This window comes from Piliocolobus tephrosceles, chromosome 17 (genome assembly GCF_002776525.5).
Source record: "Piliocolobus tephrosceles isolate RC106 chromosome 17, ASM277652v3, whole genome shotgun sequence".
NCBI classification, from domain to species: domain Eukaryota; kingdom Metazoa; phylum Chordata; class Mammalia; order Primates; family Cercopithecidae; genus Piliocolobus; species Piliocolobus tephrosceles.
This window is the reverse complement of record NC_045450.1, coordinates 1,045,385-1,059,782: the sequence shown is the minus strand read 5'-3', so window position 1 is coordinate 1,059,782 and position 14,398 is coordinate 1,045,385. Positions and strand designations below refer to the sequence as shown.

The following is a 14,398-nucleotide window of genomic DNA, read 5'->3' as shown; positions in this document are numbered from 1 at the left end:
TTTTTTTTTTTGAGACCAAGTCTTGCTCTGTAGCCCAAACTGGAGTGCAGTGGCCGGATCTCAGCTCACTGCAAGCTCCGCCTTTCGGGTTCACGCCATTCTCCTGCCTCAGCCTCCCGAGTAGCTGGGACTATAGGCGCCCGCCACCTCACCCGGCTAGTTTTTTGTATTTTTAGTAGAGACGGGGTTTCACCGTGTTAGCCAGGATGGTCTCGATCTGCTGACCTCATGATCTGCCCGTCTCGGCCTCCCAAAGTGCTGGGATTACAGGCTTGAGCCACCGCGCCCGGCCCACACCTCTCTTAACATGGATATTTGGATGAGCCTGGGGCCCTGGGATGCAGGCAGGAGGCACTACTCCCCAGCCCCCACCAGGATCACCACCCCTGCACTGCTGTGTCTGAGATCCCCAGGCACCAGCAGGCCTCCAGTCACCCAGCTACAGGCTGAGCCTGGTAGACAGCCCTGGGGACACAGCCCTGCACACGGGGGCCCAGTTTGCAGGTGAAGGCCAGTCTGCTCTTGGGCCTGAGTCCACTCTTGGGGACACGCTGGCTCCAGATGCAGAGCAGGGAGTGCTGGGAGACGGCAGAACAGCCCAGGCCCCTGCCTGGCGCCATGCCTGGGAAGTCCACTGCCCACTCAGCAGCTCCCTCCCTGCCACAGCAGAGCCACCTTCCACAGGGCCTGCCCGCAGAGCCCTTCCCAGAGCCACTGCTCCTCCTGCAGGGAGAAGCAGAAAGGGGCAGGTGTGGGCATAGAGGACCTGAACTGGCTGCCTGGAACAGTATTGGGAGCCCTGTGCACCCCCTGCCAGACTCACCATCACCAACTGACCCGGCATGGCAAGACAAGGAACCTGGTAAGAGGCCACTGGCGGCTGGCCACATGTGGCCTGGAGTGGCTCAGGTCCCCGGTGGCAGAGGACATAGGGCTTCTCCCAGCTGTGTGGCCTCAGACTAATCACCGCATTCTCTGAGTCCTCCTTGTCTTCCCAGAAGAATGAGGCTAAGGAGAGTACCTGCTGCACTGGGGTCAGTGGCTGCAGCGGGCCTGCTCTCACCTGCTGGACTAGGGGGTGGGCAGGCCACAGGCTGGGCTGGGATAGTGCCCGAGAGCCAATGGAGATGTTGGGTGGCCAGGGCAGCCCCAGAGCGGGCTCCACTTTAACCGGTGGCCAGAGTCAGACACACTGGGGTCCAGGTGTAAAAAAGTCAGGGCATGGGCTGGGCGCGGTGGCTCAAGCCTGTAATCCCAGCACCTTGGGAGGCCGAGACGGGCCGATCACGAGGTCAGGAGATCGAGACCATCCTGGCGAACACGGTGAAACCCCATCTCTACTAAAAAATACAAAAAACTAGCCGGGCGAGGTGACGGTCACCTGTAGTCCCAGCTACTCAGGAGGCTGAGGCAGGAGAATGGCGTAAACCCGGGAGGCAGAGCTTGCAGTGAGCCGAGATCCGGCCACTGCACTCCAGCCTAAGACTCCGTCTCAAAAATAAAAAATAAAAAAAAAAGTCAGGGCATGGGTGGGAGCTGGAATCAGGGGTTGAGAGACCCTCCCCCGCTGCTCTCCACAGCTCAAGGGAGATTCTGGCAGCTACGCTCAGTTCCAGTCCCCAGCAGGGCAGAGATGGAGACATTTGCTAGAACAGGAGGCTGCCACAGCACATGGTGGGGAGGGGCAAGCAGCAGGAAGCCCCTCCTGGATGGGGTCCTCTCTGAGGGGCCCTTGGTGCTTTCATCAACGCAGACTCCTCCCAACACCCGCCCCCATGCACACCCATCTCTAGACCGAGAGCCCACTGGCCAGCAGTGCCAGGAGTCAGGCCTCTGACCCACCGGGCAATGCACGCAGCACCCATGCATCTGTAGCATCCTCTGCCCGCCCCGGGTGGCTCTCCTATGCCCTCATCCAACAGGGAGACAGGCTGGGTGCCACTAAGGGACGCACAAAAAGAGGAAGGTCGAATGTCCCACCCAAGATCAGGGTCACGCAGGGAGTCCAAGGCCAGCAAGGAAGCCAGTGGCCTCTGCAATGGCCACTGACTCCACATCAGAGCAGGGACCATTAGACGGGGCTGGGGAGGGGCCGGCAGGTGAGAGTCAGCTCTGTGAGGGGTGAGCAGGCTGAAGGGGCTAGCAGCACGGCTGGCCTCTCCCTGGTCTCCACTGTGACCCTGCACCACCGGTGCTGCCCCTCCTGTGGGGGGACGCTGCCTTCCATTTGAGGGTGCCTCTTCCATTTGTACACCCGGAACCGGGTATGACCACGGGACAGGCCCACTGGGATCGGACCCAAGTCAACGCTCCCTCCGTCACTGGGCCTTCATAAGCCCCTGCCCTGACCCAGTGACGTTTGACTCCAGAGTTAGCGTCGGTTCAGAGCCCACATCCAGGAGTCCCCAGAAGGTCTCATGATCTCCTTTTCCCCAGTGCACAGCCACAGAGATCCCTTTGGAGAAGACTGGGAAAAGGCGAACAGGATAAATTTGGGGGGGTCCTTCCTCAAGGCACCCTGGCCCCCTCCATTCAGCGGTGTGGGTCTGAATGGAGGTTTTGGGTCTGTAACCTGGCTGCAGTCTGGGAATTCATTGAGGACCATCGTTCTGGGTTTTTCTTTGGAGACGGGTTGTTTTGTTGTTGTTGGTTGGTTGGTTGTTTGAGATGGAGTCTCGCTGTCGCCCAGGCTGGGGTGCAGTGGCGTGATCTCAGCTACACTGTGAGACCTTGAGGGCGGGGCCTGATCTATCTTGTTCACAGCTGCATCCCCAGCCATATATATATTTTTTTGTTGTTGTTGTTGTTGCAAATATTTACTGAAAGGATACTCAGTAAATATTTGCAAAAAAAAAAGGTTTTTTGGGTTTTGTTTTTTTTTTGTTGTTGTTGTTTTTTTTGAGGCACAGTCTCTGTTGCCCAGGCTGGAATGCAGTGGCAGGATTTTATCTCACTGCAACCTCTGCCTCCTGGGTTCAAGCGATTCTCCCACCTCAGCCTCCGGAGTAGCCAGGATTACAGGCGTGCGCCACCACACCCAGCTAATTTTCGTGGGTTTTTTTAGTAGAAATGGGGTTTCCCCATGTTGGCCAGGCTGGTCATAAACCCCTGACCTCAGGTGATCCGCCCGCCTCGGCCTCCCAAAGTGCTAGGATTATAGGCATGAGCCACTGCGCTTGGCTTTTTTAACTATATAAAGGCCTGACACTGATGTTCTGGCATCTCTGATGTTGTTAATAGCTGGGCCGGGGCAAGGTGGCTTACATGTGTAATCCCAGCATTTTGGGAGGCCAAGGTGGGAGAATCACTTGAGTCCAGGAGTTCAAGACCAGCCTCAGCAACATAGTGAGACCCCATCTCTACAAAAAATGTAAAAATTATCCAGCGTGGCGGTGCCCACCTGTGGTCACAGTTACTTGGGAGGCTGAGGTGGGAGAATCGCTCGAACCCACGAGGTCAATGCTGCAGTGAGCCATGCGGTACCACTGCACTCCAGCCTGGATGTCAGAGCAAGACCCCACCCCATCTCAAAAAAAAAAAAAGACAGTACATCTGAATGTTTCATTTGTTTATTGATTTCCACCTGATTATTACAGAAAGTAATTACTTAAGATGGGGACTGACTTCAGCATCACCCACCCTCCTGTACGGCCAGGCCTCCGAGCATGTACAGTGAGGCACAGTCGCCACACCTTGGGAAGGGCGTCCCTGCAGGCCCCAGCCCTGTGCTGGTTAGAGTCACGGAGCAACAGCCGCTTTCCTCAGCACGAGTGAGGCAAGCTACTTCCGCGCAGATTGTCAAACAGGGTTTAGGTTTCTTCCCTCGTGGACGAGAGGCCAGGGGTCTGCCCCATCAGCCTGCCTTCCCAGCAGGTCACACACCATCCCCACCCTGGCTGGCCTGGAAGGGTTTGACCAGAGCAGATCATGCAGTGACCAGGGCCAGGGCGGCTGGCAGGGGCGGCCTCCGTTTCCATTCTGTCTCCTAAGCAGCCTGGGAGATGTGAGCCTAGGCTTCAGTGAGGACCACAGTCTGTCTTGGAATTGGCCTCACGGAGGAGAGTCCAGAGACAGGGCCAGGGAAAGAAGGTGAGGGTGTAACGTCATTCAGAGACCAGCTGCACCCAGGGATCACCTCCTGGAGGCACCTAGACTGAGCAGGGGGCTAAGTCAGCCGACAGTGTGGCTGTGCAGCCCAGGCCTGTCCCAGCAGAAGGCATGAACCATCAGCAAATGAGGGTCTTTTCCAAGAAACAAGAAGGTCTTGTTCAGAGCTGGGGCCTTGGGAGCATCCTGATGTTTCAGCCACTGCGCCCTGCCTTCCTGTCTCGATGCCCAGGGTTCCAACTCCAAGGTGGAGTGGCCAGCGTGTGGCCTCGGTGAGGTGGCCATCTTGGGTGGGTGTGGGCTGCCCGCCTAGTGCCCCTGGGAGGCAGACGTTTCTTTGCCTGAAAGAAAGGAGCGGGGGTGGAAAGCCAGAAGGGGCAGAAAGCCAGCGGGGGCAGAAAGCAAGGAGGGACAGAAAGCAAGTCACTGCAAGGCGGAGCTTCAGACCCCGTTCCCTGCGCTTTCACACTCTGCCCTGGCCTGCAGGCCACAGGGGAGCTGAAAGGACCAGATACCCAACTCAGAGGAGTCTGTGTACCCCATTTTGTTCCGAGATCCACAGGAGAACTCATAATCTCTTCTTCCTCCACTCACATGGAAGACAAATTACAACAAAAGGACGAAAATATCGCAGGTTTACCACGCGCCAGGCCCTGACAGGCTGCTTGCTCAACCCCACAGCACGGTGATGGCCATGAGTGTGTGCTGTTAACAACCCCATTTCAGGCCAGGCACGGTGGCTCAAGCTTGTAATCCCAGCACCTTGGGAGGCCAAGGCCCAGAGGAGGTCAAGACCAGCCTGGGCAACATAGTGAGACCCCCATCTCTATAAAAAATGTTAAAAAGTGGCCGGGTGTGGTAGCTCACGCCTATAATCCCAGCACTTTGGGAGGCTGAGGCAGGCGGATCACCTCAGGTCAGGAGTTCCAGACGAGCCTGGCCAACATGGTGAAACCCCGTCTCTACTAAAAATACAAAAATTAGCCAGGCGTGGTGGTGGGAGCCTGTAATCCCAGCTACTTGGGAGGCTGAGGCAGGAGAATCGCTTGAACCTGGGAGGCAGAGGCTACAGTGAGCTGAGATAGGCCACTGCACTCCAGCCTGGGCGAGAGAACGAGACTCTGTCACAAAAAAAAAAGAAAAATTTTTTAAATTAACCAGGTGTGAGCCGGGCACAGTGGCTCATGCCTATAATCTAATCCCAGCACTTTGGGAGGCCAAAGTGGGCAGATCACCTGACGTCAGTTCAAGACCAGCCTGACCAACATGGTGAAACCCCGTCTCTACTAAAACTACAAAAATTAGCTGGGCGTGGTGGTGCGTGGCTGCAATCCCAGCTACTCGGGAGGCTGAGTCGGGAGAATTGCTTGAACCAGGAGGCAGAGGTTGCAGTGAGCTGAGATCGCGCCACTGCTCGCCAGCCTGTACGACAGAGCAAAACTACATCTCAAAAATAGAAAAAAAGAATGAGGATCCATCAAGCTATTATGGTGTGCCAGGCCCAGGTGCACATGACACGCAGCTGTCCTCACCGGCCCTGCTGCCACGGCCACTCTGCAGAGGAGGAGGCAGGTTCTGAGCGGCTGAGAAGCAAGGCCCCAGTCCCAGCCAGTGGGAGACGGCTGCACAGACTGGGGCCTCAGGCTCTGCCTGCCCCGCCCCTGACTCTAGCCTCGGGGAAAGGCCAGGCCTCTGAGGAAAACCATTTGCCACATTCTCACTCCGAAGCCCCTTTTTGGGACAGTCATGATCAACCAAGCAAGGAAGCAGAACACCAGCCTTTGCCCCTGTGCTGCAGCCACCTTTTGGGGGGGACCCTGGACAGTTCCCAGGCAGCGTGACTTGGTGGCCCCGTGTACCTTGTCGTGGTAAGTGGACGGGCACAAACACTGGGCCCCCCAGCCTGGGCTCAAAGGCCAACAGGCCTGGCCCCAGCTGTGTAAAGCAAGCTCACCTTTAGGGACAAACTTCAGCGAGCTGCTGAATATTCAGAACCGGGACTGCCCCGGCTTGGGGCCATCGTTCAGGAACTCGTGGCCCAGCCCGTTGCCACACTTGCCACAGGACACCTGGAAAGATCACAAGGCAGCTGCATGAGCTTCTGGCCATGAAACAGCCGCAGTGAAGGCCCTTACTGGGGGCCTTCCCACATGCCCATTTCCCAAGCTGACCACCGACATAAGAGGTTGACCTTTGTCCTGGAGCCCGTACAGGAAACCTGTCCTGTTTCCCACATTTGCACCAGAAGGCCAGTCTCTCCCGATAGCCTGGGGTGGCAGCTCCCTGGCGGAGGCCATAGGCCTGGAGCAGACAGCCTCTAAGCCCCTGGAGCTGCGGGGCAAGCAGAGGGAGGAAGGTGGGACTGGCTCTCTGCTCTCCCTGGCTGCCCCCACCCCTCCCCCACCCCCGTGGGCCCCTCACCTTCAAGGCTTCAGGTCGATTGTGCTCCGGACGCTTGGTCACGCTGTCGGCGTGAATGGTCTCCGTGAATGCCGGCCATGGGGACGAGTGTGCGTACTTCGAGCGGCTGGAGAACAGCTCATAGCCACACTTGGCACACACATAAACGCCTGTGGTGGAAGGAGAGGCAAATGTGGAGTCCTCAGCTCCAGCCTTTCGGGGGTCAAGCTCCCAAATCCACAGACCACGCAACGACAGTGCTGCCCCGTTCTGAGGGTGGGCTGTGCTCCTTCCCCACGCACCTGCCATGGGAGGCGCTGTGCTAAGCTCTTGTTTAGTAGATGTGCCAGAGACCAGAGGATTCACCTTTCACAATCATCCCCTTGATTCTTCTTATAGCCCTGTGATGGGCCATCTCCTAACATTTCCATCTTTGCTTGGTGATGCAAAGACACCCAGCTACAGCGTGTGCAGCGTGAAGGAGCCTGGGCAGTCCCATGAGGACACAGAGCTCCCCCTTGCTCCCCTAGTTCCCCCAGGGTCATACACGGCAGGGGCCCTGATGTGGCCCCACCACCTGGTCCCTCTCCCTTCTCAAGTGGCCCTCCCTGCTGCCCAACAAGGCCCTAAGCTGGACACCCAGGCACTGCCCTGCTCTCCAGGCAAAAAGAGAACAGTCCCAGAGAAAAGGCCTCCAGGCCACACAGGAGCCCCGGAAGAAAGAGGGCTGGGGATGACAGATTTCAGCCTACCCACAAAGGATCACTTTAGAGTGGAGGGGGCGGGAAAGTTGCAAAACTGACTTGCAGAACTGTTTGAAGGACTGAAAACAGGAACCTCCCGGGGTGCTGAGTCACCTCTCACCCATCACCTGGGGACAGCCTCCCCTGAAGACTGTGAACTACCCAGCCTTTCCCAGGAACTGGAGAAGAAAGCAAAGAGGAGCCAGCAGCTGCCGTGGAAGTGGAGTTTCTGGCTTGGCAGAGCATCCTGAGGACAACTGGAGTCCACAGCCAGAGAGTCTTGTTGGGGGGGGCTTTGCCGGGATGGTCCTGTGTCACAGCCCAGCCCCGTACAGGAGTGACACGCGGCAAATCCGCCCAAGGAAGACCAATGCACTCAGACTTGCCTGTGGATGTGTTTTTTACCAAATTAGTCCACTACCAGGCGAGCCCAGCCCAGAAGGGGACTCATCAGGGCGAGTGTGGAGGGCTGGTCATGCCCCAAACCACCCCATCCTGTCTGCGTGCTCAAACTTCACTGGCTGTTGGCAGAGGCCTGGTAGCACTCCTGTTTCCCCAATCTGGAGTCCCTGGGCAGGTGGGGAGGCACCCGGGCCGGCACATTAGGATCTTAAGGGGACATTCTATGCTTGCCGGACTCCTCCCAGAGATCACGGACTCGGGGAATGGGAAGGGCCACGGTAACACCTGCGGGATAACTCGCGAAGGGGCGCCCTGGCCACAGGAGCTGGCCCTGGACAAGAACTTGGCCTCTCCGAAGCCCCGACCCTAACCCGAATTCCCCCAGTGCCATCACTTTGGAGTGAAGGGGGCAGGGAAGGGGTACCACCCTCACGTATCCCGACCCCTTAGAGTCCCCCGAAACGGCACGTTCACACTCAAGGCCTGTCTCCTCCAGGACAGTGAGCCCCCAGGCCCCCTCTCCTCGGGTACCCCACTCTCCTCGCCCCCAGGCTCCCCGCTCCTCCGCAGTCCTCTTGACCCATGTTCGCTTCTCCCCAGCAGCCACATTCGCCGCCGTTCCCAGCTTGGGAGAGACGTCACCCCCGGAGGACGGCGGCGCCCCCTCTAATACGCGCCCCCCGCCGCGCTGCCCTCCCAGCGAGAGGCCGCAGGACCAACCGGGCTCAAAGTGATTCTGGAAAACCTCGCCCCTGAAGAAGCTGCAGAACGACATGGCGCCGCTGGAACCGCAGCGCACTTGCCGCAGCCAACTGACCCAAGGCTGCAGACCCGACGACCGCCGGGACCCGCGTCCGCCTCCCCCTCCCGAGGACCAACAGCTCCCCGTAGTGCAAATCCCGGCTTCCGCCTTCGGGAGGCCCCGCCCCTCCTGAGGGCCGGCCCAATCCGATCTTCCCAGCAGGCTCCGCCCGTCGGTGACTCCCAGGGACCACCCCTGGGTCACTTCCCCAAGGCCCCGCCCCCGAAGGTGCTAGTCCAGTCCCGTCTTCCCATCACGCCCCGCCCATCAGTAACTTCCAGGGTTCCCTCTTGGCCCGTTTCCTCTAGGCCCCATCCCCCGCTGTGGCCGGTCCAATCGCATCTCCCCAGCAGGCCCCGCCCATGGAAACTCGGAGGGACCACCCCTGGGCCGCTTCCCCAAGGCCCCGCCCCTGCCGCCCAGCGAGCGCTGGTGGCTAGGGGTGCATGTGGCGCCTGGCCAGGTAGGCGGCGGCGCGCACCCATAGGGCCGTATCCTCCCAGTCCAGTCCCTCGTGCTAAGCCCGGAGACGCTGGAGGTCAAACAGCCTTTCCGAGCCCAGCTGAAACCGCCTTTGCAAAATTATGACTGAGACAGTGAAAGAGATCTAACTTAGCCGACTCTATCTTGCTTCTAACCTCCAAGCTGTCCTTGTTCATCTCTAGTGGTAGGCTGAAATAACTTTGGGAGAAACTCAGTATATAGTTTTTTGGTTTTTTCTTTCTTTCTTTTATGAAATGGATTCTTACTCTGTCTCTAGGCTGGAGTGCAATGGCGCCCTCTCGGCTCACTGCAACCTCTAACTCCCTGATTCGAGCAATTCTCCTGCCTCAGCCTCCCGAGTTGATGGGATTACAGGCATGTGCTACCACGCCCAGCTAATTTTGTAATTTTGTATTTTTAGTAGAGAAGGGGTTTCTCCATGTTGGCCAGGCTGGTCTTGAACTCTTGACCTAAGGTGATCTTCCCGCCTTGGCTTCCTGAAGTGCTGGGGTTACAAGCGTGAGTCACCGCGCCCAGCCAGTTTATAATTTATATTTTAAAAGAAAGACAGTAATGGCCCTTTCCCAAAGCAGACCTCCTTTTTGCCTAGGGACTAGATATAGGACTAACATTAGCCACAAAATTATGGTTTAGGAGTCATGCATCTGGAGGCTACAAGATTCTGACCCTCCCTAAACTGCTCCTAAGATCAGTGCTTGAGATATTTTGCCGACCCTGCACTTGAGGGATCAGCTGGCACCACCCAGATCCATAAACTGGCTCCTGTGATCTTGCGACCCCACCCAGGAACTGACTGAGCGCAAGAAGACAGCTTCGACTCCCTCTGATTTCATCCCTGACCAATCAGTACTCCTGGCTCACTGGCTTCCCCCAACCCACCAAGTTATCCCTAAAAACTCTGCTCTCCGGCACTGCAGCTAGCCTGGGCGACAAGAGCAAGACTCTGTCTCAAAAAAAAAAAAAAAACCTCTGCTCCCCAAATGCTCGAGGAGATCAATTTGAGTAATAATAAAACATAAAACTCCGGTCTCCCGCACGCCAGCTCTGCGTGAATTACTCTTTCTCTATTGCAATTCCCCTGTCTTAATGAATCGGCTTTGTCTAGGCAGCAGGCTTGGGCAGTTGCTCAGCGCTCTGAGACACCGTAGGAAGAGTTGCCTCCGGCCTTTATTAGACATTGGGGCAGACGGTGCCTTGCACTTCAGGGCTCATCCACCCCACACAGCCTACAAGTCTTCAGAAGTCTCCGGTTTTTCCTTCTCCAGATGCTTCTTCTGGGGGCCCTGGTTGAGGGGGTAGTGTAGGAGGAGCCTTAGTCACAAGAGTCTGGCCAGAAACACCCCCTCCTCCGGCCAGGCTCTAGATCACTCAGAGCCAGCCCTGCTGCTGCTGCCCTCCCAAGGCTGCTTCCTCCCCGACCTTCTCTTCTAAAGAATCAGTGCCCAGAGATAGACCCTTAAGAGTCTCTCCTGCAAGCCGGGCTCGGTGGCTCAAGCCTGTAATCCCAGCACTTTGGGAGGTCGAGGCGGTTGGATCATGAGGTCAGGAGATCGAGACCATCCTGGCTAACATGGTGAAACCCCATCTCTACTAAAAATACAGAAAATTAGCCTGGCGTGGTGGCGCATGCCTGTAGTCCCAACGACTTGGGAGGCTGAGTCAGAAGAATCGCTTGAACCCGGGAGACGGAGGTGGCAGTGAGCCGAGATCGTGGCACTGCACTCCAGCCTGGGTGACAGAGCGAGACTCTGTCTCAAAAAAAAAAAAAAAAAAGAGTCTCTCCTGCAGGTGAGCTCAGGGAAGTCCCTGCCAGCTCCAGCTCCCTACTCGGGCAGGCTGGATGTGGAGCCGGAGCCCCAGAGAAAACAAGGATGGGGCAGTGAGCTCACCATGAAGGCCCTCTTCTCTTGGGCTGTCTGGAAGCGGCCATGGCCGAACTTGGAGGTGGTGTCGATGAACTTGAGCTCAATATTCTCCACGGCCTGGCGGCTGCGGTGCACCAGGAGGGACTGGGGGATCCATCGTAAAGTAGACATCAAGGGCGGGGATCCCCCACACCCTGCTGTGACCTCCAAGCCCCACCAGGAAGGTCTTGCTCACCTAGTTCCTACCAGAACCCTCCCTTTCTGCTCCCAGCACTCCATGCCCCCCGTGGCAGGCCGCAGGGCAGGACAGGCTGGCAGCCCTCAGGCACCCACTCCCCAGCCCACCCAGCACTGCCGACCTTTCTCAGCGTAATGACCCGCTTCTTGGTACCAGCAATACACCCCTTCAGCATGACGAAGTCGTTGTTCACTTCCCCGTAGTGGGGGAAGCCACCCTGCAGAGAACACAGGTCAGGGGCCAGGCCCGGAAAGGGCTTCCGAGTTAGCGGACAGCTGGGGGAGGCCCTAGGAGAATCCCCACGGGGGCTTGTGACAGGCAGGAGCCCCGTGCCCAGCCCCCAGGCGTAGGGGTGACTATCACGTGGCCCCTACTGAGGGCAGCATCTGAATCACAAGCTAAGTCCTTTTCATGCATTATCTCACTTAACAGTCTGGATTTTTGTTGGGGGAGACTGAGGATCAGTCAGTTGCTCCAAGCTCCATAGCTGCTAAGTCCTGGAGATGTGGCTTGAGCCCAGGTGGCCTGACTGCCAGGCCACAGTAGAAGCTGCCGCACTCCACACCCGCATGACAGCAGCGAGAGTGGAAGCTGCCTCCAGAGGAGGCTCGGAGGATGTGGGACGCAGCAGGGATTTCGTGCTTGTGACTACATCCAAATGTTTTGGACAACTGAGGCAAGGGTCCCACATCACTGCCCAGCTGTCAAGGTCTTCTGTCCAGTGTGCCTAGGGGGGCAGCATCCAGCTGTGGGGCACAAATCTTGAGCCCCTGGGGCAGGGAGCATGCAGTTGGGGCTGCAGCATGCCCCCTACATGTATATCAAGCTCCCTTGGCCAGCCTGACCCCACTCCAGCCCTCACCAGCGGTGTGATGGGCCTGGCAGTCGCCCCCTCCCGGCCTCACCAGCGGTGTGATGGGCCTGGCAGTCGCCCCCTCCCGGCCTCACCAGCGGTGTGATGGGCCTGGCAGTCGCCCCCTCCCGGCCTCACCAGTGGTGTGATGGACTTGGCAGTCACGTCGTAGCTGGTGGATGCATTATTCTTCACCAGCTTCCCGTCCTCCATGTGCAGCCCTCTGCCGATGCGGTAGATCTGCCAGGAGAAGGGGGCACATGCCGGGGCAGGAAGTGGCCTCTGAGGCCAGCAGCCCATCCAGGCCCATCGGCCCACGTGCTCAGACTCAGCGCTGGTGTGGGCATCTCGTGATCCCGGCAGTGTCTGGGTCATGCACCCCACCCACTGAGGCCAGTACTGAGGGCTGGGGTCCGACCACACAGTGTCCCCCTGCCCCACCTGAGGACGCACCTTCTTGTTGAGCTCTGTGCGGTGGTGATAGCCCTTCTGCCCGGCCCGAGCAATGGAGCAGCCCACGCGGGCGGGGTGCCAGGCGCCGATGCAGGCCACCTTGCGCAGGCCCTTATGGGTCTTCCTCGGCAGTTTCTTGGTATGCCAGCGGCTTGTGACCCCTGCAAGTGGGAGGGGCTGGTGGCTGAGAGGCCAGGCTGGTCTGCACTGCCTCCAGGAAGCCTGCCCTGGAGCTGCCATCCCCATGGAACCCTACCTTTGACACCTCGACCCTTGGTGACAGCAATGACATCAATGACCTCACTCTGGCTGAACACGCTGTGCACGGGCACCTGCTTCTCCAGCCGGGCCTGGGCCCAGGCCACCTTCTCGGCCACCGTGCCACCGTTCAGCTGGATCTCCATGATGTGGGCCTTCTTCTGCCGGAAGGGCAGCAGTTTCATCTGCAGGATATGGCCAGAGGTCACACCACGGCCCACGGGATCACACCCCAACCTGAAACACGGCATGGCCAGCAGTGACCCCTGCCATCTTCCACGCATGCATTCATTCACAGGTGTCCCCAGGATCAGGCTGCAACCCATGTGTTGTGCTAGGCACTGCGGATCTGGTGTAGAATGAGGCAGATGGAGTCCCGCACCTTGGGAGCCACCGCCTCGCCGGGGGACAGAAGGAAGTCAGGTAACTCTTGGAGAGGACAGAGTGCTCTGATGGGCTCTGGGGGCTGGTGTTTCACATGCAGTGGTCGGGGCAGGGGCGGCTTCTCTGAGGAGGTGCTGCTGCTAACAAGAAGGAGCCACAGGGCAAAGACTGGAGAGGCCCCGGGCAGCAGGACCCCGCATTTGCACAGGCCTGGTGGCAGGGGAGGTCTTGGAAAGTTGGTGTGACGGAGAGGAGACCAGTGTGGCCAGACGGTGGGGAGCAAGGAGTGTGGGGCAGCGCCTGGGAGTGGGGAGCTCGGACTTTCTTCCAAGTGCAGGCTGCGATGTGATCTGATCAGATTTTTTTTTTTTTAATGGAGTCTCGCTCTGTCGCCTAAGCTGGAGGATAGTGGGGCAATCTCGGCTCACTGCAACCTCCGCCTCCCTGATTCAAGCGATTCTCCTGCCTCAACCTCTTGAGTAACTGGGATTACAGGTGTGTGCCACCATGCCCGGCTAATTTTTTTATATTTTTAGTAGAGTTGGGGTTTCCCCATGTTGGCCAGGCTGGTTTCAAACTCCTGACTTCAAGTGATCCACCCACCTTGGCCTCTCAAAGTGCTAGTGTTACAGGCATGAGCCACTGAATCTGGCCTGATTTTTATTTTTTTATATTTTTATTTAAGGACAGGGTCTCGCTCTATCACTCAGGCTGGAGTGCAGAGGCATGATCAAGGCTCACTGTAGCCTCAACCTCCCGGGCTGAAGCAATCCTCCCACCTCAGCCTCCTGAGTAGCTGGGACGACAGGCACTCACCACCATGCCCATATTTTTTTTGTTTTTATTTTTTATTTTTTTATTTTTTTGAGACAGTCTCGCTCTGTTGCCCAGGCTGGAGTGCAGTGGTGCGATCTTGGCTCACTGCAAGCTCTGCCTTCCACGTTCACGCCATTCTCCTGCCTCAGCCTCCCGAGTAGCTGGGACTACAGGCGCGTGCCACTACGCCCAGCTAGGGGTTTTACCACGTGAGCCAGGATGGTCTCGATCTTCTGACCTCGTGATCTGTCTGCCTCAGCCTCCCAAAGTGCTGGAATTATAGGCGTGAGCCACCGTGCCTGCCCTTTTTTTTTTTTTTTTTTTTTTTTTTTGTAGAGATGGGGATCTCCCTATGTTGCCAAGGCTGATCTCAAAGTCCTGGGCTGAAGCAATCCTCCTGCCTCAGTACCCCTCTCCAAGTAGCTGGAACTACAGGCACGCACCATCGCGCCCAGCTAATGTTTAAATTTTTTGTAGAGACGAGATCTCGTTCGGTTGCCCGGGCTGCCACCTTGGCCTCCCACAGTGCTGGGATCACAGGTGTGAGCCACCGGGCCTGATTTTTGTTTCTTT

General features: G+C 57.7%; 2 protein-coding genes across 3 annotated transcripts in view; both read right to left on the bottom strand.

The window, feature by feature from the left end:
* Positions 1–3,553: 3,553 nt before the first annotated feature.
* MSRB1 (methionine sulfoxide reductase B1) lies at positions 3,554–8,586 on the bottom strand. 2 transcript variants are annotated; one of them, XM_023189184.2, is made up of 5 exons: positions 8,373–8,510; positions 6,810–7,636; positions 6,529–6,677; positions 6,062–6,176; positions 3,554–4,448 (listed from the first exon to the last, which is right to left on the bottom strand). In XM_023189184.2, exons 2-5 carry the CDS (start codon positions 6,814–6,816, stop codon positions 4,417–4,419), a joined length of 303 nt encoding a protein of 100 aa, XP_023044952.1. In that variant the 5' UTR covers positions 6,817–7,636; positions 8,373–8,510; the 3' UTR covers positions 3,554–4,416. The 2 variants fall into 2 exon arrangements, with proteins under 2 accessions (XP_023044952.1, XP_023044951.1); XM_023189183.1 differs by lacking the exon at positions 6,810–7,636 and having other exon boundaries at positions 8,373–8,586.
* Positions 8,587–9,341: 755 nt separating this feature from the next.
* Positions 9,342–14,398, bottom strand: part of RPL3L (ribosomal protein L3 like) — a 10,394-nt gene continuing 5,337 nt past the window's right edge. The window contains exons 5-10 of the mRNA XM_026447547.1: positions 12,624–12,810; positions 12,368–12,528; positions 12,053–12,154; positions 11,183–11,278; positions 10,848–10,967; positions 9,342–10,241 (exon numbers count right to left, since the gene is read on the bottom strand). Coding sequence (XP_026303332.1) covers positions 10,185–10,241; positions 10,848–10,967; positions 11,183–11,278; positions 12,053–12,154; positions 12,368–12,528; positions 12,624–12,810 — 723 coding nt within the window. The 3' untranslated portion in view covers positions 9,342–10,184. The remainder of the gene's footprint in view (positions 10,242–10,847; positions 10,968–11,182; positions 11,279–12,052; positions 12,155–12,367; positions 12,529–12,623; positions 12,811–14,398) is intronic.